Raw genomic sequence first — 24,462 nt, 5'->3', positions numbered from 1 at the left:
CAGTGGGCAGGCGAGGGACTGCCTGAAGACCTCCCTCGGAATGCCCACTTCTTTGCAAGTTATTCCCCATTTCTGTTGTTCTGCCCCCTTCGCAGCTCTCTGCACAGGACATGCTCATCTTCTGCTCGGAGTCTCGCGCAATGCCCTCGATGACTCACACAGGCGTGCCAGGCCAGCGCGAAATCCACACAAGTCCAGGAAAAGTGCTACACATTTGATTTCATGAATCGACAAACAGAGTTGCGCACGCAGATTGGGCGCGAGTAGCCTATTTTCTGCACAATAAATTCCATGAATCAGCACCACAATAAGGCCATATAAGTGCAGAGCAGCAAACCTATAGGCAGTTCTGCTGCTGTTTATTTTAAAGGAAATAAGTAACTGATGATATTATCTGCATGATGGTGTCAAGATTCAGTGCCACCTAAAGGTGAGCACTGGCATAGCAAGTTACCCGCGGTGCACTTCATCAAGCGAGGCATCCCTGCTTCCCCCGGGTGACCGAAGAAGTAGAAAATATTATGGGGAATTTATAATAATTTCCTTAAGAACTGTCTATAAAAACGAATAAAGAGGAATGGGGCATTTTATTATAAATACTCACTGCCTCTTTTTAAAGTCCCCTATATTTTTAGTAATATTCTAGGCTCTATCAAATTAGTATTGTGGCTTGGCACTAATGCATTGTGAAAAACGAGAATATGTGAAGACTGCCCTTTAGCATGAACGCTCTTTAGAATAATTAAGTCTATCTTTATTTTGCCTCTTTATTAAGGTTGATTATGACCAGCTAGTTATGAATGTATGCCCAATGCATAACTACCGTCGTGATCGAGTATTTTAATAACTGATGACAACACAACGCATTTGTAAATGCAAGTTTATATAGATATTGACGTGTAATTGTCTTTTCCATGCGTGCCATTTATTTGGCTTTATAGCTCCTCAAACTTTAAAAAAAACATTTTTTTTAAAATCACAGTGCTTTCTTGGGTCACTCTCTATCTACGAATTCTGTACCCGTCTACCCTTTAACGCCCATTGCTGTTGACTGTTGTCTCTCTTTCACTGTAAATGACCCTTATAGATAGGTCTCTCCACTTCACAGTGGGCTCTCTCATCGCCCCCTGACAGTGCAGTTAGTGGGTCTAATTCCCCTTCACAATGCATGCTACTGAACTGAATTCCCTTCCTGTGGTGATCTCTAGGCCTCTTTCCCCCACATGTCAGCCATCTTACAGGATATCCCTTTGATTTCTCTTCCCATTCACATTGTTGTCTGAGTATTTCCATCTTCCTTTGAGCGCACTGTGTTACTGCAACAGCATTTCCCTTTTCAGTGCATTCTGAGGGTCGCCTTTCCCCTTTCATCGTATTTGGATGGTCTCGCTCCCCTTGCAATGCATTCTGAAAGTCTCCCCCCAGCCTGTTTTATCCGTTTGTTCTTCATCCTCCTTTGACCGTGCGATGTGTCTCCATTACATTCTTCTGGTCAACTCCCCCTCTTCCCATTGGAGTTAATTGTGTGGGTCTCTATCCCACTAGTAGCTCATTGTGCTCTGGAATGTAATTAAAATGAGAGGCATAAAAGCCTTGAGTTAGGCGGTTACGTTTTTCATTTACACCACACCCTATTTTCATTTATTTGTATGGTGGAGAGGAGGGGCAGATCGTAATTTACGATTCTGCCGCCCCCTTCAGGTACGCCATACAAATAGTCCAGCATTTGCGCCAGCATGCATTTTCATATAGGTGCAAATGCTGTGAATTCCTATAAAGTCTGCCTGCTTTTTATGCCAGCCAAAAGCAGACGGACTCCTTCGGAATCTATTGGAAACACGGCCTGACATGCATGCATGGCAGGCAGTGTATAGCTCATTTACAGGCCGAAGTGCAAAAGGGCAGCATACAAGTATATATATACCTTTTTACTCTCCTCTTTTGCACTCCACCGTGCAAACGAGGAACATAAGGCGGTGGAGACCTGTTCACCCAAAAGTGTAAGCATAATAGGTCCTCGCCGCCCAATTACAGGGAACTCCAATATGAGCCCTGCAGTGTTTTCTTTGGGACTTAGTTTGTGTGGGTCTCTCTCTCCCTCTTATTGCACTCTGCGCCTCTCTCATCCTTGTAAATCTGTGTATTGTATGTGTCTTTCCCCTCTTAAAGGAATAGTGCACTCTAAAATGTTATTGTCCCAAAAGATGGGCAATAATCAAAAACATACATTAAACATGTTTTTAAAGAAAGTTCCTATGTAAACTTTTGAGAAAACAAGGCTCAAAGCCTTTACATGGGAGCATCCATTTTGTCATTTCAGGCAGCCTCCTCTGCTCATGTTAAGCTCTGCCCTGGTGGCATTAATCAAGCAGTAAAAGCCCCCTACTGGGAGCTTTTGCTTACTGCAGCCAGAGCAGAGCCTAACCTGTAGAGGAGGCTGCCTTCACTATTCAATGTACGTTTTCCGTGCTCCCCGAATGCCGGCAAAGTATTCATAATTGCCTGGATTTACCTACAAGCAAAGGCGAGGCAATTATAAATACAACGTTGTTGTATTTGTGATTGCCGTGGTTACAAAACCACAGAAATCATAAATACAACAACGTTGTATTTATGATTGTGGTGGCTTCAGCTTTGAGTCTCCTGGGCTCCCCTGTGTCGGGGGAGCCCAGGAGATTCAAAGCGAAAGCCGCCGCAGTCAGAAATACAACGTTGTTGTAATTTTAAATTCCATAGTTTTCTTTCTACGTTTCCCGGGCTCCTCTGGCTTGGAGGGAGCCCAGGAGACTCAAAGCTGAAGCCACAGCAAACATAAATACAATGTTATAAATGCTGCGGTTTTCTTTTTTGTAGTGCTTTGGAAAAAAAAAAGAAATTAAGAGCACTTACCAGCAACAGTTTGTGTTAATCTCTGATCTCTGGCAATAATGAAGCAAAATCCACCTGCTGGTAGTTTTTGTTTATTACAGCTGGCTGGCTTTTACTTCATTATTGCTGCAAGGGCAGAGATTAACACAAGCACAGGTGGCTCATCCATTTCACAAAATGGATGCCTCCTAGTGCTTCAAATGTGTGACTTTGAGCCTTATTTGCTGAAAAGTTTACATAGGAACTTTCTTAGAAAATATCTGTATATATATTTTTGATCATGGCCCATCTTTTGAGCCAATAACATTTTAGAGTGCACTATTCCTTTAAATACAATTTGTTGGTCTTACTCCTCTTATAATAGATTTGGTGTCCTCTAACCTTATCACTCAAAGGTGGTGTATGATGTGGGTCTCCCACGAGCTACAGCACCTACTATGATTCTCTTCTATGATGCAGTGTGTATTTATTTATTCATTTAATGTTCATTTATATGACGCCCACTGTGTACAAGTTCACTCCTTGCTGCCACAAACAAAAAGCGGGGATGGAGAGGGCACACAGATCCTTCACAGTTCTTGGCTTTCGGATCTCACACTTGCATGGAAGGATACTGGGAGAAGAGCAGTACAGTAAATAACAGGGATGATGGGCGGAGGGCAAGTGCCTAAATTATGGTCACCAAGTAATGAATGTAGGACAAATGTATAGCAACAGGGAGGCACAGTGTGGATGACCATCTGCAAGATGCCTTAGACCTGTGGTGGCATGTTCATCAAGTAGAGGTTGAGTGTCCTTGCAGGCGGTCAAGGAAGGTGCGTCTCCGGGAAGGCAAGCCATCACATCCTACTGTTCATGGAAGGGGCGCGTCGCCGGCAAAGCGACAAGGCCGACAGGGCTTTCAGAAGTTAGGCATTAGAGAAGGTGTAACTGTCAGTTCCAAAGAAATGAGTCAATAAGCACAATGAAGGGGGTCAGACACCACTGAGGCGGTCCGGTCCATGGAATACGGCAGCAAGGGCAAGACTTCAGTTTTAAGTATTTGACCTTCATAAGAGTTAGCAGTGTGGTAAAAATGTGGCAGCAACATAATTACTGCCACTTTTACCACACTGAAATATTTCCAGTTTCATGGTTGAAACTCAACAAAAACACCTGCTTTTGTGTGGAGGAAATCACCACCACACAAGACCACTGTTGCATGTGATATTCTCACATGCAGCAAATCCGCATGCAGTCATCCTGCTTTTCCCCAAGAAGCCTAATGGTACTATGCATTGGGGAATAATTTAAGGGTCTACATGACTCTGAATAATGCAGACCATTCCTGTTACCACATTCTTACCATTATCACACACAAGTGCAGTATTAGCACAGGTAACGCTGTGAAGCTCTTATTAAGGTCCAAGCGCGTGTTTGAACAGCTAGGGCTTGAGTAGTTTTTCTGAACCTCCAGTCAATTTCCTCAGACCACAAGCGAAGATAGGACAATTTAGGCAAGAAGTCTACATGTGCTTCTACACGTGGCTTTCCGTGATTGGAGGTAAACTGATTGGGTTGAAGAGGTAGGAACCATCTGTGGACCCCTGCTTTGTTTTGCTGATTCAAGGCCAACCAGTTAAGTGCTGCATCATCTGTGATGGCCATCGATAGCCAATCTACTGGCAAACCCTCCAGTTGCAGGGCAGCCATTTTTCTCGCTAGGGAAGATTGTATGGATTTTGTAAAGGATAGGTTATAGACAGCCTTTGTGTTCCTGAGACAGAACAACACTCAATGCCAACCTAGAGACAGCCGCCTGAAGGATGAAGACCTGACTGGTATTATCAAGGCAAAGTGAGTGCTTCAATAGATTGAAAGCCTCCTCCATTGCTGGTGTTCATGTGACCTTGTTATATTTGTAACCTTTAAGTAGGTCATTAAGAACCTCTGAGTCACTTGAAAAGTACAGAATAAACCATTGGTAATATCCGATTACACCAAGAATGGGCCAGAGTTCTCTTTTTCTAGTAGGTGGTGGAGCCTTCTGACTTGCCTCGATCCTCTCTTCTTCTGGCTGTACCATGCACTTCCCTGCTTTAGCGCCAAAGTAATTCATGGAAAGCAGAGCTAGCTGGTATTTTCCAGGGTTGGTTTGGAATCAAGCCTCCCATAAGCTTTAAATTATACAGTATAGGTGGCTGGTGTATGTGTTCTGACCTGGCCTTACTGCACAATAGAACCTTTTCCATATAGACCCCTGGATACTCCTGGTGTAGATGTAGGATGGGATCCATCATCTGCTGGAAAGTGGCCGGAGCTCCATGGGGACCACATGGAAATACTGTGAAATTGACGCACATGGGTGAAAAAGGATGTCTCTTCCTGATCTTACATGGGCAACAATATCGGCCAGTATGATTTTGTTAAGTCAAGCACGGGAATGATGTGGCTCATCCTATCCACTTAACTATTTCTTCAAAAGGTGGTATTGAGTGAGTATTGAATCATGAGATCTCATTAACTTTTCTAAGGTTGATGCAGAATCTCCAATACCCATCTAGCATGACCACATGGACCATCTGTAAGGACCAATGGCTGTCAGGCTTCAATGACACCAAGCTCCAGCTTCCTCTCGACTTCCATCTGGACCATGTGGCTCCTGCCTTTAGGCAGCTGGTATGGCCAGTATTGTATTAATTTTTTGGCTGGTGGTTGAATACTGTGAAAGAACTCTGTGAATCTGTCTGGCTTTTGCACAAAGACATCTGGTAAATGTGTCAGATACTTATCAAGATAAGCACTCTTCAAGGTTCTTTACAGTCTTCATTTTTAACAAGCTGTTACTGTGATGAATTGGCAGAAGTCCTCAGTTTAACATGGGAAGCGGGCGACCTACAAGAGGCTTGGTTGGTCTCGCTGCTACCCAATGTGCCTCCCAGAAGGTGGATTGTATGGGATCCCTCAGCTATGGCATTGACCCACCCAGGGACGCCCTGATCCAAACTTTCAACTGGCAGCATAATTAGCCGATTGCTTCAAACTATGTATTACCAACTCAAAGGAATTAGGCAGGAAACAACAATGAAGCCTTACGCATCCGTTTAAGCACACGCGAAGACCACACATTTTTTTTGTAATACTTTTCAAACTTGCTCATGGAGGAAATATTTGAACCGGGATGGCTGCAAATGGCGTGGTCGAGTAAGATTGCCACTGCCACCTGCACCCTAAGCTTGGGACGAGGTGGGATACTGCATAGCACAGGACTACTCTGGGAAACAAGATGGCCGCAGTGCTGACACTATGCCTATGAAGGCACAGAACTGTCTGGTGAGGCTGACATTTTAATGAACAAATGATGTGAGAGTCAATTAAAGAGAACCATAGGGAAAGCCCAATCCACTGCATCAAGCAACATCTTAGGGGCCCATACAATCACAAATGATAAAAGACAAGCTAAAACAAAAAAGTGGTGTGCTAGAGGTTAGGGGATAATCTTAATCACTGGCATTTCTCTTGGGAACCTTCCACACCATCGTTTTTAGCCTGTCGGTTTCATCGCAGAAGAGGACCAGCCATATGCATATCAGTCTTGGTCCTGCCTCTAATGGAAGTATTCCAGCCTGAACTCATAGGGCACGTCCCCTCTGCACTGAAATACAAGCAGCCACAGACATGTGTTGGCCTTGTTGTGCCTCATCAGTGAGGCACAGCTTGATTCCTGATGCTGCAGTGAGCAAGGGACCACTGTCTGGGCAAACACTTCTCACTTAAGGATACACACTACAACCAAAACATGTAATTGGTGAAAGGTTATGAATTAATCTCAACCGCTGGCATTGCTCTGGGACAAAGACATGTAAGAGGGACCTACTAGAAAGAGTCTGGGTGAGCGCAGCAGGAGGAGCAGCAGGCTGGGAGCAGAAGGATGTGCAGTCGCCGCTCGCCGCTGCACCCTTTGGAGACAGGGGAAATTGCTACTTTGTCTAGGTGGCAACAATTCTGGAGAAGCTACATGCTACACGGATCCTGATACAATGCTGTGAAGCCTGCCAAAGGTCCAGGAAAGTGTTGAACCATGAAGCCCTGAGAAACCAGATGTCTAGGAAAGACCTGATTCTGAAATGCTGAGAAAGCAGAGATCCAGGGAGGCTTCAATCTTGAATGTTGAGAATCTGGTCTGGGAGGACCTGAACAGAAAATCTCTATGAGAGACCTGACCAGTGAATTGCTAAGACACCCGAGGTCTAGGAGAGACCGGAACAGTACTGAGCAGCCACTGGCTGTAACAGAACTGGAAATGAAGGGCTGAGAGACTTGAGGCCTAGGAGAGACCGGAACAGTGAAGTACTGAGCAACGAGCGATTGTAACAGATCTGGAAATTAAGTGCTGAGAGATTTGAGGTCTTGGAGAGACCTGCCAAGTGAAATACTGAAAGACCTGAGGCCTAGGAGAGACCGGACAGTGAAGTACTGACCAACCAGTGCCTGTAACAGATCTGGAAATTAAGTGCTGAGAGACTTGAGGTCTAGGAGGGACCTGAAAAGTGAAATACTGAAAGACCTGAGGCCTAGGAGAGTCAGGAACAGTGAAGTAGTGAGCAGCCAGCGGCTGTAACAGAACTGGAAATTAAGTGCTCAGGGACAAAATGTCTAGGAGAGACCTGACAAGTGAAATAACGAAAGACATGAGGCCTAGGCTAGAATTGGAATAGTGAAGTACGGTTGCCAGACATTTGGTCGAAAAAATGTGGTCGACTGGACAAATGGTCGAACCAATTTGGTCGAAAGCCAAATGGTCGAATTTTTTTTAATTTTTATTTTCACCCCTTTTTTTGGGGGGGGTTTCCCCCCCAACCCCCTTTTTTTCTAAAAAACCCTTTTTTTCACTAAACGAAAACTAAAAAAATACATATATAAATAAAATAAAAAATTCGACCATTTGGTTTTCGACCAAATTACGTCGACCATTTGTCTTTCGACCAATTTACAGTCGACCACTTGTCTGGACAGCGTGAAGTACTGACCAACCAGCGGCTGTAACAGATCTGGAAATTAAGTGCTGAGAGACTTGAGGTTTAGGTGAGACCTGACGAGTGAAATACTGAAGGACCTGTGGCCTCGGAGAGACCAGAACAGTGAAGTACCGAACAAACAGTGGCTGTAACATAATTGGAAATTAAGTGCTGAGAGACTTGAGGTCTAGGAGAGACCTGACAAGTGAAATACTGAAGGACCTGTGGCCTAGGAGAGACCAGAACAGTGAAGTACTGAACAACCAGTGGTTGTAACAGAACTGGAAATTAAGTGCTGAGAGACTTGAGGTCTAGGAGAGACCGGAACAGTGAAGTACTGAGCAGCCAGAGGCTGTAACAGAACTGAGAATGAAGTGCTGAGAGACTTGAGGTCTAGGAGAGACATGAACAGTGAAGTAGTGAGCAGCCAGCGGCTGTAACAGATCTGGAAATTAAGTGCTGAAAGAAACAAGGTCTACGAGAGACCTGACAAATGAAATAATGAAAGACATGAGGCCTAGGCTAGACTGGAATATTGAAGTAATGAGCAATCAGAGGCTGTATCAGTGCCTACATTTAGTGCTGAGAGACCTGAGGTGCAAGAGAGACTGAGACAGTGAAGTAAGGAGCAACCAGAGGCTGTAGCAGAACTGGAAATGAAGTGCTGAGAGATTCAATGTTTAGGAGAGACCTGAGAAATGACGTGTGAGCCCCGAACAGTGAACAACTGGGAAACCTGGGCTCTATGAAAGTAGACCTGAATGCTGATTGGTCCATGTCATCGTGCTAGGAGTTTATTCTCTAAAATAGGAAGAAGCATCCGAAGTTAATCTCCCACAAAGACCATCGTGATGGTCGTAGATGGTAGCCCAACATGGTCGTACTTCTGCTTAGTTTGTGACTTGCTAATAGATATTGGTTTAGCAAATCCCTTAACAAGCCTATCCATTGTCTGGCGCTGGGGAGAGTTCTGTCTGGTCTCATGCATATGTCGGTGCCATGCTCTAGCCCTCCTCTCAGTGCATCCCATTCTCTCCATTCTCCTTTAATTGCACTCTGTGGCATCTCTCCCTCTCAGGACTCCTTCTCTGATGCTTCACTCCGTTTTCTGCTATAATTCATATCCCATTGAATATGATTTTGGTTCCTTTTTTCAGTGCATCATGTGGACTGTCTCCTTTTCATGGCACACGGTGTCTCATCTCTCTACTGTGCCCTGCACCTGTCAGGTCTCTAATTGCAATTGCCTGTATGCAATCTGCTCATGCACACCCAGCACCCACTCCAGTCGTATGGTGGCTGAGCAGCCCTTATACCTGCAGGCAGACACCTTTCATGCAGTAGCACATCCCATGATCCCATTGCACTTCAAGGCAAAGAGTCCCCTCGAAGGCAACCACCCTCTTACCTTATTGGACATTGCGTAAAAGTCTGGATTCATGATTATTATTCGAAGGATGACTGCAATGAAAAAGGGAAAGCATATCACGATGTGTCACTCCTGCACATTATCTTCAAGTCACAGCAACCCCCAAACATATAAATATAATTGAAACAAGGGAATGAATAACATGGCCATTCCCCTGAAACTGGGCGCATTTGGGGTCTCAGAGAAGGGAGTCTATTTTACAATGAGAGTATTCCAATGGCTTGTGTGATGAAGTGTCATCTCATTGCATTTATGTAGTGATTTGTGCTTAGATTATGTTGGTATTGAAATGGCAGCCAGAAATGAGAGCAATGTCAGGCCTGAGGGATAGACAGACAAGTGAGGATCAAAGGTCTGTATTAAACAAAACTGAAAAGCTAAGCATCCATTAGGTTAACTGGGGTCACCCAGTGGCAATGCAAGAAAACACAAACATATCAGATGTCTCTATAGCACTGTGGTCCTCACTCCTTCCCTCCATCCCTTGCACTCTGATATATGCTGGGTAAAATGTCATGCACAGTCATTTGGGTTGTTAAGTGCCTGAGCACTTCCTTCTTGGCTCTACAGCACCATTATTCCTAGTGATAATTTTAACGTGGGCCAGGCATCCGACATTTTAGGATCTTTCCGAAGACTACAATGGGTCCTGAAGTTACCAGGCTTAATCCCCTTTTTGGTGGTTGCAGATCCTCCCACAATTCCTCCTGGCACTTGTGTTTTAACCACCCTTCTAGCTTACTGCACCTTGTCTCGGGCTCCTCTTCCTCCATTATCCGGTCTGGACTACCCCCCCCATCACACCCACTTCCCTCTCCTCCTTGTTAATCATCAATTCCCCTTACACTCTGGTCTTTCCTCCTCTGGTTATCTTCTCCTCACGCTCCTGATTGCTCTCTCTCACCTGGGATTGCTTCTAAATGAATACGACTTCCCACTGCAAACTTCCTCGCTCCTCTCTTTCTATTTATAGTTCTTGCCTTCTCCTCCTCCTCCTCCTGCTCTTCCTCCTCCTCCATGGTGTTCCTCTTAACTTCTTCCACCTCCTCCGTGTTCTTCCCATTAGCCTCCTTCACATCTGCACACCCTGACTCCTTGATGTTCTCCCTACCCCATTTCACCTTCCTTTCATCTGCTTCCCTTTTCCCAGATGTTCCCTGTGCCTCCTCCTTACTGCTCCTCATAGCCCCCTCTACCACCTTAATACTCCTCTCAGTCTCTGCCCCTTAACAGCTCCTCTCATCCTCCCCCACCTACTTGCTACTCCTCCTAGGCTCCACCATCTGCTTTCTACCTGTATTCTTCACGCCCCACTGCCACAAAAGATTCTGCTCCTCACACCTCAAAGTCCAGACTCCAACAACTCTCCTTGTCATCTGTACCTTTTTTGTAGGCCAGCTGGTTTACCCATTGTTCTTATAATTGTGTAATTGACACCAGCAGATAGTTTGTTTTAAGCGAGCACCACAGTTGGAGTCCTCTCCGGGGGAACTACCCACTCACCAGCTGGTCCTTGCTGCCATGTGTCCTCGAGTTGCTCAGTGATCTAAGCCTTTAATTAGGACGGGTACGATCTTGGACCCCTACTTTTGAGGATGCAGTTTCTCTCCCTCACCAACCCCCCGTTATAAATTAAGAAACCAAAACAAAATTTTAAGTAAATGCATCAAAGTGAATTGCCACAAAGTAATTAAGGTTGATGAATCAACTAGAAGCGTCACTTTCATAATGCTTGCGTCATGACTATCCACAGTAGCGGTCTGGTGGGCAGCAAAGTCCAGGGATGAACATATCATTTTCCTTTCCCTGAGAAGCCAGTCTTTATTGCCTGAAACATGTAACATTTCCTGCAGGAACATGAGCTTTTTGTTCATTGTAAGGACCTCACTCTCCAGGATGGGTATCCGTTTATTCCTGAGCAAAGCCAGCGGTCTTCATACCGATTCGCAAGAGAGTCCCCTGGGTTGCCTGGGCGCTTAAGCAAAGTAGGCTAGGGATGGAGTGGGGTGCTTGGAGGATGCACCAAATACCCCTTAAGGGGCTTTCTTCAGGCGTCAGGAAGTGGGTGGTGGTCCCCAGTGCCAATCATCTCTCCAGTACCATTTCCTAGCCTGAAACCTGGGACTTTGTACCAGAGAGCAACGAGGTTGACAATAATTGGCATACACTTGTAATGAGAATGTCTTATTAGGCCTAGTATCTCCAGCTCATTGCTTAATGCCTTACTTGACAGCTAGCATTCAGGAGGACACTTTGGCCTCTCATCCTAGGGTCTTCTTCAAGCTTTCCTTCGACTGCCAGTTGCCCCGCCTACGCCTTACAGTCCGAGTCCCAACACCCCCACTACCATACTTCTATTTGCTGCTCTGCGGTCTGGGTTTAACAACAAACTGCTGAAGTGTAGGACTTGTGTGCAACCCCTAATTCGTGCACTCTTTGAGCCATTAGGGACCACTCCGCATGACCCTGTGGAGGCATGTTTCTAAATTGAGGGGAGCTGGGGGTTTGGGTTTGTAGCCTCGAAGAACCTGGTCCGCTCCGTACCAACATCTACCAGGAGGTACTTTTGGCTCCCCTCACAAACTGAGGTCGAAAAAACAACAATGTGAACCTATAAAAAACATTAGGAGACATCTATATAACATTTAAAGCATAAGGGGGCCATAAATGATGGACACAATGATAAATGTGCATCTTATGTGGAAGTTAGATTTGTGTTACGCTATGTTTGAGCTGCTTGTTCCTCAGTGGTAGCTCCTAGTTACTGGTTAATGCTGAGTGCCCAGGAGCTTGGTTTAGCTCCTATTTATGGAATCTTAATTTCAATACCTGGGGGATCATGTCCAGTCAATAATTTGTATCTAGGAGCTGGACGGACTCAACAACCTGGTGAGTACTTAGCAAAGGTCCATGCACCAGTCCACCCACGATGTTCTATTACGGATCCTCAAATGTTTCTCAGCTTCCTCTCTCAGCATTTGTGTGCATGTGAATTATGATTACTGTGTGCTTACAAGTAACTTCCCCTATTTGGTCAGGCTTTAAGTGGGTGGTTTCAGCAATGTCAGGGTCATGGATTTCAGGTTTCACACCTTTGTTTACGTGAATTATGAATGACACACCTGTTCTCACAGATGGGTGATGAAAAGAAAAGCACTTAAGGAAAGGCTCCTGATTCATGGGATATAGTCACTTCTCCCAAAGGGAGCCATTCCCTTTGAGGCTAGGGAGTTGAGCCCGCTACACAACAATCCCCGTAGGGGTGGTGGAATGCAGAACCACACATGGAGAGACTCCCCTCATTGGGACAAGGACTCCGGTTTCATGAGAGGACTCCCTAACCCCTTACCTATGAGACAGTGCAATCATCTAGGTCTTCCAAAAATCCACCTGAGAAGACTACTGTCTGTTATTGCAATACTCCCTCCTTTCCTTATATAAGATTTGAGTCCACCAAGATGAGGAAGAATGAAAGGAACATACAAAGCAATATTGAGTCATCTCCTAAAAGTACTTAGAGGAAGAAGATTGAATGAGTTATGCAAACTTTTAGGACCATCTTCTTTTCCGCAAACAGATAAAGACTTTTCTGTTTAATTAGGATTTTCCTTTAGCCTTCTCCACCACTGTTGTCTTTCGGCGCCTGGAAGCCCACGGGCTTTGGCACCTTATAAATCTGAATAACATAACATAACATAACAAACTACACCTTTTACAGCTCCTGACAGTACTGGCAAGAGGTGGCCACGAGGAGTCATGAAGAGTACTTCAGAGACACAAAGGAAAGACTGTTGTACTCCGGAGGGCCTGGCCCAGCTTCAGGACATAAAAAGCAAGGAATTCCTACTTGAAAGGGGAAGCCGACGTGAAGCTAGTCAGCCCCGGGAAGTTCGGTCCTGGGAACTAAGAAGTCTGAAGGAGGAGCAAGGCTGCAGTTGAGAGAACGCGACAGAAAAGTCTGAGGAAACCTCCAGCTAGAGGGAGGCCTGATCTGAACAGAAGCTGGAGAAAGGCCGATGGTAGCAGGACCTCATGGAGGTAGACCATGTGGTTCTGCAACAATGCCAACACTGAGATGCTGCAGACTCTGTGGATCCGCAGCAGTGCAGCAGGGAGGAAAGAGAGCGTTATGGCAAATGCCAAAGGGAACGAGTGTTAGGAAAGATTCCTCTAAGTGCAATTTTCCCACCATATTATGTACCCCCAAACATTTTGATTTTATTTGGCTGACCTCACCTGACTTTTTCCAGTGGAGCCTAGCCTTTGGATGCGCTCCTATGGGCTTTTGCTCATTTGTTATGGGGAAACTGAAACTTCCTTCAGACTGTCAGTACTGGGAAACTATGTTTCCCTTAGTCTTTGACTTTGTTGCCATTTCTTGGTAACTTTTTACATGTGCGCCAAATACCTTACTGCACCGCGCACAGGGTTTTTTTTGTTTTATGACCCTAGACACCCTGTAGGATTTTTTGGTGGTTATACAAGTGTGCCTAGAACGAACTGGTGGCAGCAGTTTACTTTACTGGTATGTTTACTTCTTTTTATTGTACTGTACCACGTTTATCGCGTTTGGTCCCTGATGGTGGCCAGTGCTGAAAATGTTTTGTGCTTTGGCCATCTTGTCCTTGGCCTTCATCCAGGTCGAGCTGACCCGACACTTCCTTATTTGGGCATGCAGCCTCCCACAAAAACCACATCTTTCGGGTGCTTCTGCATGTCACGTGTGGTAGTGCCCAGGAAGAGGATTGGGACTGTTTGGTCCCAAGCCACACTACAGGTTCCAGGATGTCTGGTAGGCCTGAATGACTGAGACCACTGTGGGCCATGATTGGCCCACGGCTGACGTGCATGCAAGAGAGCAGATCTTCCATTGGTTATCCCAGATTTGAGCGTGAACTGAATCTGACGTTCTTCTCAGGGAATTGCTTCAAGTATTCACACACTGTATTTAGCTTTCAGCCTTCTGAAGATAAATGGGCTACAGATTGATAACTGCTAGCAATCTCCAAAGTTTGGATCCAGTCATGGCCTTTTAGTTTTTCTTTTACTCGTGATGGGTTAGTCACCAGTTGCTCCAAGGAGCTTCCAATTGCTTCTAGGTGGTTCATCATTTCCAAATGCCAACCTTTCAGGGTTGGATTGCAGTCACACATCATTTCCTTGTATACCATCTCCAAAATAACAGGACGCGAAGGAGTACACCATTTCCCGAACAGGGCTAGTCTGTTCCGGTTGACTATGCACTTCAAAGATGTAAGGCCCAGTTCTCTCTGAATGATGGCGATAGAAGTGGATGACGGGACACCCAATACCCGCTTCCAAAAGACACCTTCAAGACGTGACCATAGGAGCTCTGGGATGTTAATCATGGCTTCATCCCTGTAAGTCACCACAGGTGTTAGGTTGGCTTTATAGTACCATAGAACTGGTAGAATGGAAAAGTGACCAAACTTTCTATTTAGTGCACACGCTTGACTGGTAAGAGCTTTCATATTTCCCAGAAGATGAGTTGACATCGGGTCTTCAGATCTTGAATTACTCAGCCAAACACCCAGATACTTAAAAGATTGCACCTGTTCAATTTTCTTGCTTCCTATATACCAGGAAAAACAATTTTTCACCTTGGTTCACTTACCAAAGCTTAGGGTTTTTGTTTTACCCTTGTTGATTTCAAGACCATTTTTTAAGATGTAACTTTGTAGAGAAATGAGTTGCCTTTGTAGACCCACAGGGGTCTGATCGATAAGTACGATGTCAATCAGTGTACAGTAGTCGAAATAAATTGACTCGTCTGACCTTAGGGGGGAAAATATCTCCTTGTCGAAAAAGCTTCAGGCATGTCCTCCAGAAAGAAGTTAAAAAGTGCCGGGGCCATTGGGAACCCCTTTTTAACTCCTTGTGAAGTTTTAATTTTGTGCAAAAGGGTCCCCGCTTTGCTCAATCTGACTCTTAAAGAGGTCTTAAAGTGCATAGCCATGATTGGGTGAAGTATTGATTTAGGGCAGGTCTTCCTCTGCAGTTTCTACCAAAGTTCACCTCTGTCAATGTGGTCGAACGCCTGGACCAAATCCACAAACGCCATGTAAATCTTGGGCTTTTGACTTCCTGAGTTGCTTTTCAACACTTGAAGAAGCAAGATGTTAACCGAGGTGCCCAGGCCCTTAAAGCTCATTTGGAACGGGTTGAAGAAATTGATTTTCCGACATCAGGTGTGAAAATGGTCCAGAATAAATGTACTGTATAGTTTGCCGATAACGTCCAGGAGGGCGGTAATTCTTTGGATGTTCCTGATTACCTTTTTTATGGATCTGTACCACTATCACTCTCCTTCATGAACATGGCAATTGTTGAGAGGTGGCTATTTGGTTGAACAAGATGAAAATAAAGCCAGCCCAGTCTTCATGGAACTCATTTATCATGCAGTTGGTCAGCCCATTGGGTACCAGGGCTCACAAGCCTTTTAATTTCTTAATTTGATTTATGATGTCAATTGCATCATTGGCAGATACTCATGGATCAGGGCTCACACAGACGTTGACACCTTCACTGGTGTTCGAAGGTGTGGTGTACAGACTTCCAAAATGATTAATCCAGGATTTCTCACTTATTGAATTCGATTGATCGTCATTTAACACTTTCTCATCAAGTTTTATCAGTGACCAGAATTTCCTCTGATCTTTACCGGCCAAAGCTTTCAACATGGCCTCTGAGACGTTCTGGTATTTCTGATGTTTGGGTGAACAGAGCCAATTTTTGTAACTTGAATGAGCCGACTGAGCTGTTTGAAAATCCTTGGGCAACCCAGACTTCCTTGCAACTCGTGCCAGCGTTCTCATCACTTTTCTCTGTGCCAACAGATCCAAGTTGAAAGTATGTTTGTAGTTGGTGGCCAAGGTGACCTTCTCAGGGTGATAGATAAATTGTTCCAAAAGGGGGAATATTGGACCGGAAACCCAGCTCTTCCGAGGTCCGTTGTTAAAATTCTGATCTTTGTGGTCGATAGTCTCAAGCGGAACCCCCCATTGCAGGAGTAGACCGTTGATGTCTTGATGTCATGTGTCCCAGAGCGGTGGGTTTAGGTGCCTTTCATTCCAGCAAGAGGAGATGATGGTCGCTGTGAGTTGTTTTAACCACTCAGAACTTTTTTACCAAGGGTAGGAAGTTGTTGGAACGTAGATATAATCTAGGACCGAGCTATACCCCATATTTTCCCATGTTGGCTGAGCTGGTATGTCGCCTCCGAAGTTAACATTAAGCAGGTGCGTATCTCTAGAATCCATAAGTGAGCTCCATAAGTCCCATCTGGTGTAGCGCAAGACATCCAGGTTCCAGGCCTGGCCCTGTCTTTTTTCAGCCAAATCCACAATGTTAAGGTGGCCACATGTGATGATGTATTTAGACTGCTGGTTGATGTAAGCGTCGTCCAGTTGATCAGTGACCTGGGTAATAAACACTTTGTTGGAGATCAACGCCGGGTTCCAGTATACGTTTGTAGAGGGGGTCCCAGACATGGCTGCACGGCTGCCCCCCATTTCGAGGTACCAGGAACGTACTCGCCAAGGTATGTGACGTATGAGGAGCAATTGAACCAACAGAGAGCTATACTGGGCCTATGCCCAGTGCCTATCAGAAGAGCAATACCTGTTGAAGTGCCTATAACCGGACAGCCATGGGCAGCTCGGTACCCACTGAGGCAACCGTACCAGAAGCTGGCCCGAAGTGAGAACTACTTACAGGCTGTCCCTGAAGAGACCCAAAGAGCCTTAATGGAAGGTAAATGGTGACGACAGTAAGAACCTAGACAGTCGTACAGATGCACATAAAACGACATGCGAAAAGGATAACAGGAACATAAACAACAACCGACAAATGACGTACAAGGACAAAATGGAAAGAATGATGATGTAACGGATTTATAAGAAGAAACAATGTTGATACATAAAGAGACGTAAGGAAACGTAACTGTGAAGCAAGATGGAAATATCACACCAGCTAACGCATGTAAATAGGCTTGGAACGCAAGAAGCTAAGAAAACAATACTGCTTGCAATGCTTAGTAGAAGAATAGAGCGGCAAGCGCCAACCACATATCTACCTCAATGACGCACACTATACAAGTGTGACTCCATTTTTGTAAAGCAGAATTAAGCCCATGTTGCAAAGGACTAACAAGGCCAAGATACATATTCCTGCCAAAGCCAAAGGAAAGCGTGGAATCGAAACTTAGCAAAGAAATAGCCCATGCCTGGGAATTCGAGGTCAACCTAAGAAAGGGAGGAGGGCAGCAACCTCGGAGAATAGAAACTTCAGAGCATACCAGCCAGCCAGTAAAGGTTGTGATAACAAGGCCCGAGGCAGGTGGCGAGGCCGAAGGAGAATCAAATACAACAAAAGAAGGACAATGAAGCAGATTCACGGTGAACAGACACGTAACGAGCCAAGGGCAAAGAGGTACCAACGCCTCATGTCACCCAGAACCCAGGATGCCATAACTTTTCCAGATAAGAGACTACAGTTTCGAGGCCATCCTCAGCCAACTAATTGACACATAGCCCCAAAGGTACTGATTGATGGAAGGGAGGCAGGGTGAATCTTGGGGCACTCCACATCTGGGTGTCCATTCTGCATGCTGCTAATTAAAGCGGAGATTTATACCCACCCAATCACAATGGACCAAATAATCTAGGGTCCTATAGCTTGTAGAACCACTAAGATGTCATAGTTGTAGTGATGTTTATCACGAGTGATGTAGTGGGATGGGCATAGACGCCCACCCGATAAGAGTTATCCAATCCGCATGCTCTGTTACCATATACAGATATAGCACCTATACTTAAGTTACCTTTTCCAACCAATAGAATTGCATGACAAACCTTGAGTTTTACACGTCACATGATGAAGAATTTTGTCCATAAAAGTTGCTGATTGAATGAAGAAGTTGGGAGTTGAAGCGAGACAGGTGATCGCAACACTGTTGGTTACCATTTGTTTCCCCGTTTTTTGTACTTGTCATTAAACGGACTTCCTTTGCCAATCTATTGAGTTGTCTTTATTGAATTGTGTCTGAGTAAGAGAATCCTGCACCCCAACCTCCTCAAGGTGCAGCTATCTTGTCTTACAGGTACTTGAGGGTGAGCTCTGGCCTATGGGCCCGTCAGAGGGCGCTCCGCCCTCCCGTATACTTGGTAGCGTGAGGATGGTTACCGACCATCAACTATTGATTAATACTAAGACACCCATAGACCGACGGCACGAAGTAAGTCTAGGCCTTCGGCAATATCACGAGTCCTTGGCCATTCGGCTGAGTAGACTGAGAGGCTTCCCGTGGACAATGATAGTCTAACTAAAAAATCTGCAGTGGGTCTGAAGGAACCTGCCTCTCAAAGCATAACTCTTCTCATTCCCACAGGCAGCTGATCGGAAGAAAAGACTGCAAAAGGTGGGAAAGTAGGGGCGGTGATCCCGAGGTTCCAGAGAGGAAAAGATGGTAGTGGTGAGTGAAACAATAAACTAATTACTTTGGCAAATGACTTGTAGGTATTAGAACAAGTAAGGGAATGGTAACAGAGGGTGGCGGAGAAAAATTTAAATAGTCAGAAGTAGAGAAGAGGTCCCGCCGGCCTCCTTTATCTATCCCTAAGGCACTCGTGGCCCAGGAGAAAGCTAATTGTATTTTGTGGGAGGGAGAGAAGCACTGTCCATTTTTCTAAACATGCTGCCATTTACTCTGAATCACATTTTGGGAATCATTTCGTATAGCTTTAGAAATACTTTGTAACTTAGATTTACCTTTGTGTGTTTAAAAGTATTTTCTGACATTTCTGCAATGAGCAAGCACTCGTATTTTGTCTTCCTGCTGCATTTATTTTTGAACTACAGGCTCTGGGAACTACAGCTCCCAAGAGCACTTGCTGCCTATTTTTGGATACGTCAGGCGCTTTCAGCGCCGGTGCTTTCAGGGGCAAGCCGGTCTGTGCCGGTCCTCGCCGTCCGCGGCGTTCAGGGCGGAAAGTGCTGCCCGTCTCCCCATAGACCGGTGTAACATCCTCACAGGTAATCATGGGTTTGCTCCCCCTCGACAAGCTCGCGCTAGATCTCAGTAAGCTTGCGCGCATTAACCTGGTCCAAAAAGCGGTAGAAACTGCCCTTAACCGAGTCAGTCAGGACTCAAAGGAAAAAGCAGCCATCAAAAGGCCCCCCAAGAAAGAAAAATTGACCGTTCCCCCCCGGAACAGTCCCGAGTTTCACTCCTCAAATAAGCTAGACCTAAAAATATGCTTGCTTAACACGTGTTCTCTCAATAAACATGCACAATGTGTTCATGACAGGATTGTCAATGAACAAATAGACATCTTCTGCATAACTGAAACCTGGCTCAAGGACCCTATCGGCCCCACCTGCGACATCGCAGTCCCGGAAGGCTACTCCATCTTCTACTCAAACAGAGAAGAAGGCCAGGGGGGGTGGTGTAGCAGTCATCGCAAGAGACTCTATACATATGTTTCCCAGCAGCATAGCATGTACAGGCTGTGAAATACTGCACCTCAAACACACCCCTACGGCTAACAGTAGTTTAAACTTGATTGTCCTATACAGGCCCCCAACGTCCACCCCAGAATTCAACAACGAAATAACGCATCAACTCAATATGCTTAAAGGACCCAACACAGCCACACTAGTCATGGGCGACTTTAACCGCTGGTTTGGCGATACAAAAGACAAAGAAGCTAGTAAACTTCAAAGATCCCTAAACAACATTGACTTTGAGATCAACAACCAAGAGCCCACAATGGACAACTGCCATCTTCTTGACTGGGTCGTCTCTAACAATCTCGAAACCCGAGAGTTTAAGACTGAACCCTGCATTTGGTCAGACCATCATAGCATATCCTTCCACATCACCCTGCCTCTTCCCAAACCCAACCCCTAACTGCCCGACCCTCTCGACACACCGTAACTACAAAAACATTGATAGGAACCACCTTATACAATGCCTAGCTGAGGTGGATAAAAACCAAACCGAGAATGACTCCTGCGAAACAACGTTAGCAAGTCTACTTAGTCACCTCGAGAAACTCACGGACCAAATTGCCCCCCTTCAAACTAAATCAACTAGACCCACCCAAAAAAAAACACAATGGTTCTCCAAAGAACTTGCAGAACAAAAAAAGGACAAATGAAACAGAGAAAATGTATGGCTAAAAAATCCTTCATCAGCCAATAAAGCCCGCTGGAAGGAAAGCGAAATAATATATAAACATATGATAACCGAGGCCAAAAAAAACTTTCCACCAGCAAACTATTCAATATCCTTAAATCCATAGAAAAACCCAAAGCCATTACCCCTCATTTCCTACCCTCTCAAGAAGAATGCGATGCCACCCAGATCGCCTTCTTCAACACAATTTCAAAAGCCAGGGACGCCATCATAAATTCCCTGACCAACAAAAAAACGACAGTTACTCTGCCAGCTGAGACTGCAACAGCAGGTATTGGAACTTTCAAGTTCACAGAGATCAACAACAGCGAAATGATCAAAGTACTGGCGACCATGAAACCCACGACCTGTGCAGAGAATATCATTCCACCTAAGATAATATTGGACAACATAGACATTTTCGCCCCCATCCTGACAAAGATCATTAATGCCTCTTTTAGAGACCAGGAAGTCCCTAATGCCATCAAAAAAGTCACAGTAACCCCTCTGGTAAAAAAACCCAATCTCGACCAACGCGATCCGAATAATCTCAGACCCATAACAAACTGCAACTTCATCCTCAAAATCATGGATAAGATCGCCACCATGCAGCTCCAGGCACACGTAGAGGAATCTAATTCCCTCCACCCACAGCAGTCTGGTTTTCGCCCCGCACACAGTACCAAGACGGCCATGTTAGATCTGCAGACCAAAATGCTCGATATTATTGACAAGGGTAAGACAGGCCTCCTCATTCTACTCGACCTCAGCGCCTCATTTGATCTCCTCGACCATAACCTACTCCAGAATGCACTAAAAAAGACCACCAACTGCTCTGATGAAGCCATCAGATGGATAATGTCCTTTCTAAAAAATGTTCTAGACCACATAAACACCTATTTCACTAACTATGCTGACGACACGCAGCTTGTATTCGAACTAAGTGGCAATTATCAGAAAGATAGCGAGCAACTTACCACGATATACAACCACGTGGAGCAATGGATGGACTCCAATTGGATGTGCCTAAACAGAAACAAAAACGGAACTCATGATTTTCGGCTCATCCTCTGCTCTTGCTAAGCTACCCTCATCCTACACATCCTTCCACATTAAAGATACCCCCATTCCGGTCCTAAGCAAGGTTAAAACCCTAGGTATGCTGCTAGAAGCATCGTTGGGTGCGGACGCCCAAGTACAGTTCATCAAAAAAAACTGTGCCTACCACCTCCGTCTAATAAAAGCCGTCAGACCTTTCATATCCGAGGAAAATTGTGCGACCATAGCAAGAGCCACCATCTTATCGCGCCTTGACTATGGCAATGCTCTAGTCCTGGGTGCCTCCATACAATGCCAACAAAGCTACCAAATTGTACAGAACAACGCGGTAAGAATTGTCAAGCTCAAAACTAAAACAGAACATATCAGCAACTCCAGAAGGGAGCTTCATTGGCTGAAAATCGAAGATAGGGTGCATTTCAAAACCTTAACCATCGTTCACAGATGCATCTACGGAAAGGCACCAACCTACTTAAAAACTAGGATCAAACCATACGTTCCTAATAGAACACTGAGATCATCCCAACTTGTTAAAATTGCTACGTCACCTCACAAACTCAAAAGTGGCTTAGGTAGAGCCTTTCCAACCCTTGCAGCCAACCTTTGGAACAACCTACCAGACCACCTTAGACTGGAAACCAACTACTCGCGTTTTCGCAAACAGGTAAAAACCCATATCTTCAAATAAACGGCCATCACGGCATATAGCTCAGTTAGCTTAATTCTATGTGACTGTCCCGTCTGCTCTGTCTAATCACTATCTGTTCCGTCCGTTCTCGTGTCCTTGTTTCTGCGCCCCGAGGCTCGCGAGCTACCGGCGCAATATAAATATTAAATAAATAAATAAATAAATATATATAAGGGGTTAATGACTCAAGGATAATAGAGAAAAAGTAGGTTACCAAGAGGACACCCGAGAGAAAAAGTAGGTTACTGGGAGGACACCCGAGAAAAAAAGTAGGTTATCGGGAGGACACTCGAGAGAAAAAGTAGGTTACTGGGAGGGCACCCGAAAGAAAAAAGTAAGAGGATTTGCCTTGTTCCTGCGCTTTAATATAGCAGTCAGAAGAAACGTGAACTCAGAGACCACATATTGGGGGACGATTAGACTACGGTGACGATTAAAGAAGGCACTAAAGGGGTTTGTTTAAACTCCATGTCGGGGTATTGATTAGAAGGCAGGTATATGTGTGTCCAGCTGGTGTCTGTCTAATCTGTCAAATGTCTGTCATGCATGTCCTGTTATATGTCAAATGTGAAGAACTGTATCATTGATTGTTTGAAATGAAGTTTGGGTTTTACGTGATTCTGTAACTAAGAGGGACTCGCCAATGGATTGATTTTCTTGAGTAAATTGATGAGATAGAATTTTGGCGGGAAGGATTGGATTGGAGCCTGCGTATTTGGTGCTCGCTCATACTGTTGGACGTGTTGAAATTGCATAAAATATTGTTGGGAATGAAATTTGAGAATGGAGGAGATTACCCCACTTGCCCACTTATATAAGCAGTTGCCCAAACATGCACCCAAGCTTAAAAAATACAAGACAGAGTGGGTTAAGGGTACCGCCCACAAGATGTTTATGCCGTGGCCACAGAATGGGTCCCTATCAAAAGCTGTATTACAACATATGATGACTTACCTGCATGCTACGTACACAGGTAAAAAATTAGAGAAACGCCTCGCTGTTCTAGAACTGTGGAAGATGTTCGAACAGACGAACGAGGAAGAACACCCGTTAGACTGGATATTAAACGTATGCACAGAGAGTGATGAGACGCCTACCGTGCCACCGGCCCCGTCTAAGCCAGTAGTAGAGGGAAGTAAGTCAGAGGGATATAGCAACCCCGCATATGAGTCACCTACGTACAGTAGTGATGAAATGAAGGAGAAGGAGCAGGAAATTAATCTTACCTCCACAGTCCCGAGGGATAAGGAGAGACGCGATGATGAAAAGAAGGATCAGGCACAGAGTTGTGCACCTCTCATTAAGGAGAGGGAGGGAAAGAAATGGAAAGGAAGTAAAGGCAGGACCGATGAGATAGCATTTGCAAAAAACGAATGGATGGGAGGACAGATATTGTTAAAACTCGATGGTAAAGGAAGTGATGATGTGAGACCGAGAGAGAAGTCTGATGAGACGCAAAGAAGGGTGAGAGAAAGGGAGACGGAAATGAGGGATGAAAAGATAAATAGGAAGGATAGGCTGAGGCGAGAGCAACTATATCGCAAAGAGCTAGAAAAACAGCTCGATCGCAAACAGAAGGCAGCCCATGACCAGTACAGACAGAATCAGCAAAGGTTGGAAGAAGAGCAAAGAGTACGTGAAAAGAGAATAAAGAGACGGGAAGATGAGGAAGTTAGAAGGGCAAAGGAACGTAGAAATGAAAGAAGAAGGGAAGAAGATAAGACTAGAGAAGAAGCGAGGAAGTGCAAGGAAGTCGATGATGATATAGAACGCAAACGTAGACAGAGGGCACAGGATCTTATTTGGAGCGGGAAGTTAAAAAACCCAATCCTGTTGTAGAATGGGAAGACATTGAAGAATTCTTTCCTGCGTATGACTCAGTACCAGGCACGAGTGGGGCAAATATTGAAGATGACTTTGACACCAGAAGCATCGGGGAAATGATTGATAAAATATATGATGAAATGGGGCTGGAACAAATTCCCCAAGGGGCAAGGGAAGACGAGCGCTTGGAAAGCACTCAACTATATGACATCGAGGATGTCACCCGAAGTAGTGGGAGCAGGGGAAAGTCCCTGGACAGGCTAGAGATTAGTAAGAATGAAGAAGATGCAAGGAGTTGCGTGAACTGGAAACAATCAGCATCCGACTCTGGTGGGGAGACAGAGGACGAGACACACGAAGAAGGGAGACAGCGCGAAAAGCAGCTCCCAAGGCACCAAGG

At 45.1% G+C, this 24,462-nt stretch overlaps 1 protein-coding gene across 4 annotated transcripts in view; it reads right to left on the bottom strand.

Annotated features, from left to right (window-relative positions):
* LOC138580215 (alpha-2-macroglobulin-like protein 1) overlaps positions 1-24,462 on the bottom strand; it is a 1,347,911-nt gene that overhangs the window by 828,337 nt on the left and 495,112 nt on the right. For all 4 annotated transcript variants that reach the window (XM_069650572.1, XM_069650575.1, XM_069650574.1 and 1 more), the window contains exon 4: positions 9,274-9,326. In XM_069650572.1, the coding sequence (XP_069506673.1) occupies positions 9,274-9,326 (53 nt within the window). The remainder of the gene's footprint in view (positions 1-9,273; positions 9,327-24,462) is intronic.

The sequence above is a fragment of the Ambystoma mexicanum genome, chromosome 3p, assembly GCF_040938575.1.
Source record: "Ambystoma mexicanum isolate Mex_15411 chromosome 3p, UKY_AmexF1_1, whole genome shotgun sequence".
NCBI lineage: Eukaryota > Metazoa > Chordata > Amphibia > Caudata > Ambystomatidae > Ambystoma > Ambystoma mexicanum.
Note: the sequence above shows the minus strand (reverse complement) of the source record. Positions and strands in the feature narration are given on the sequence as shown.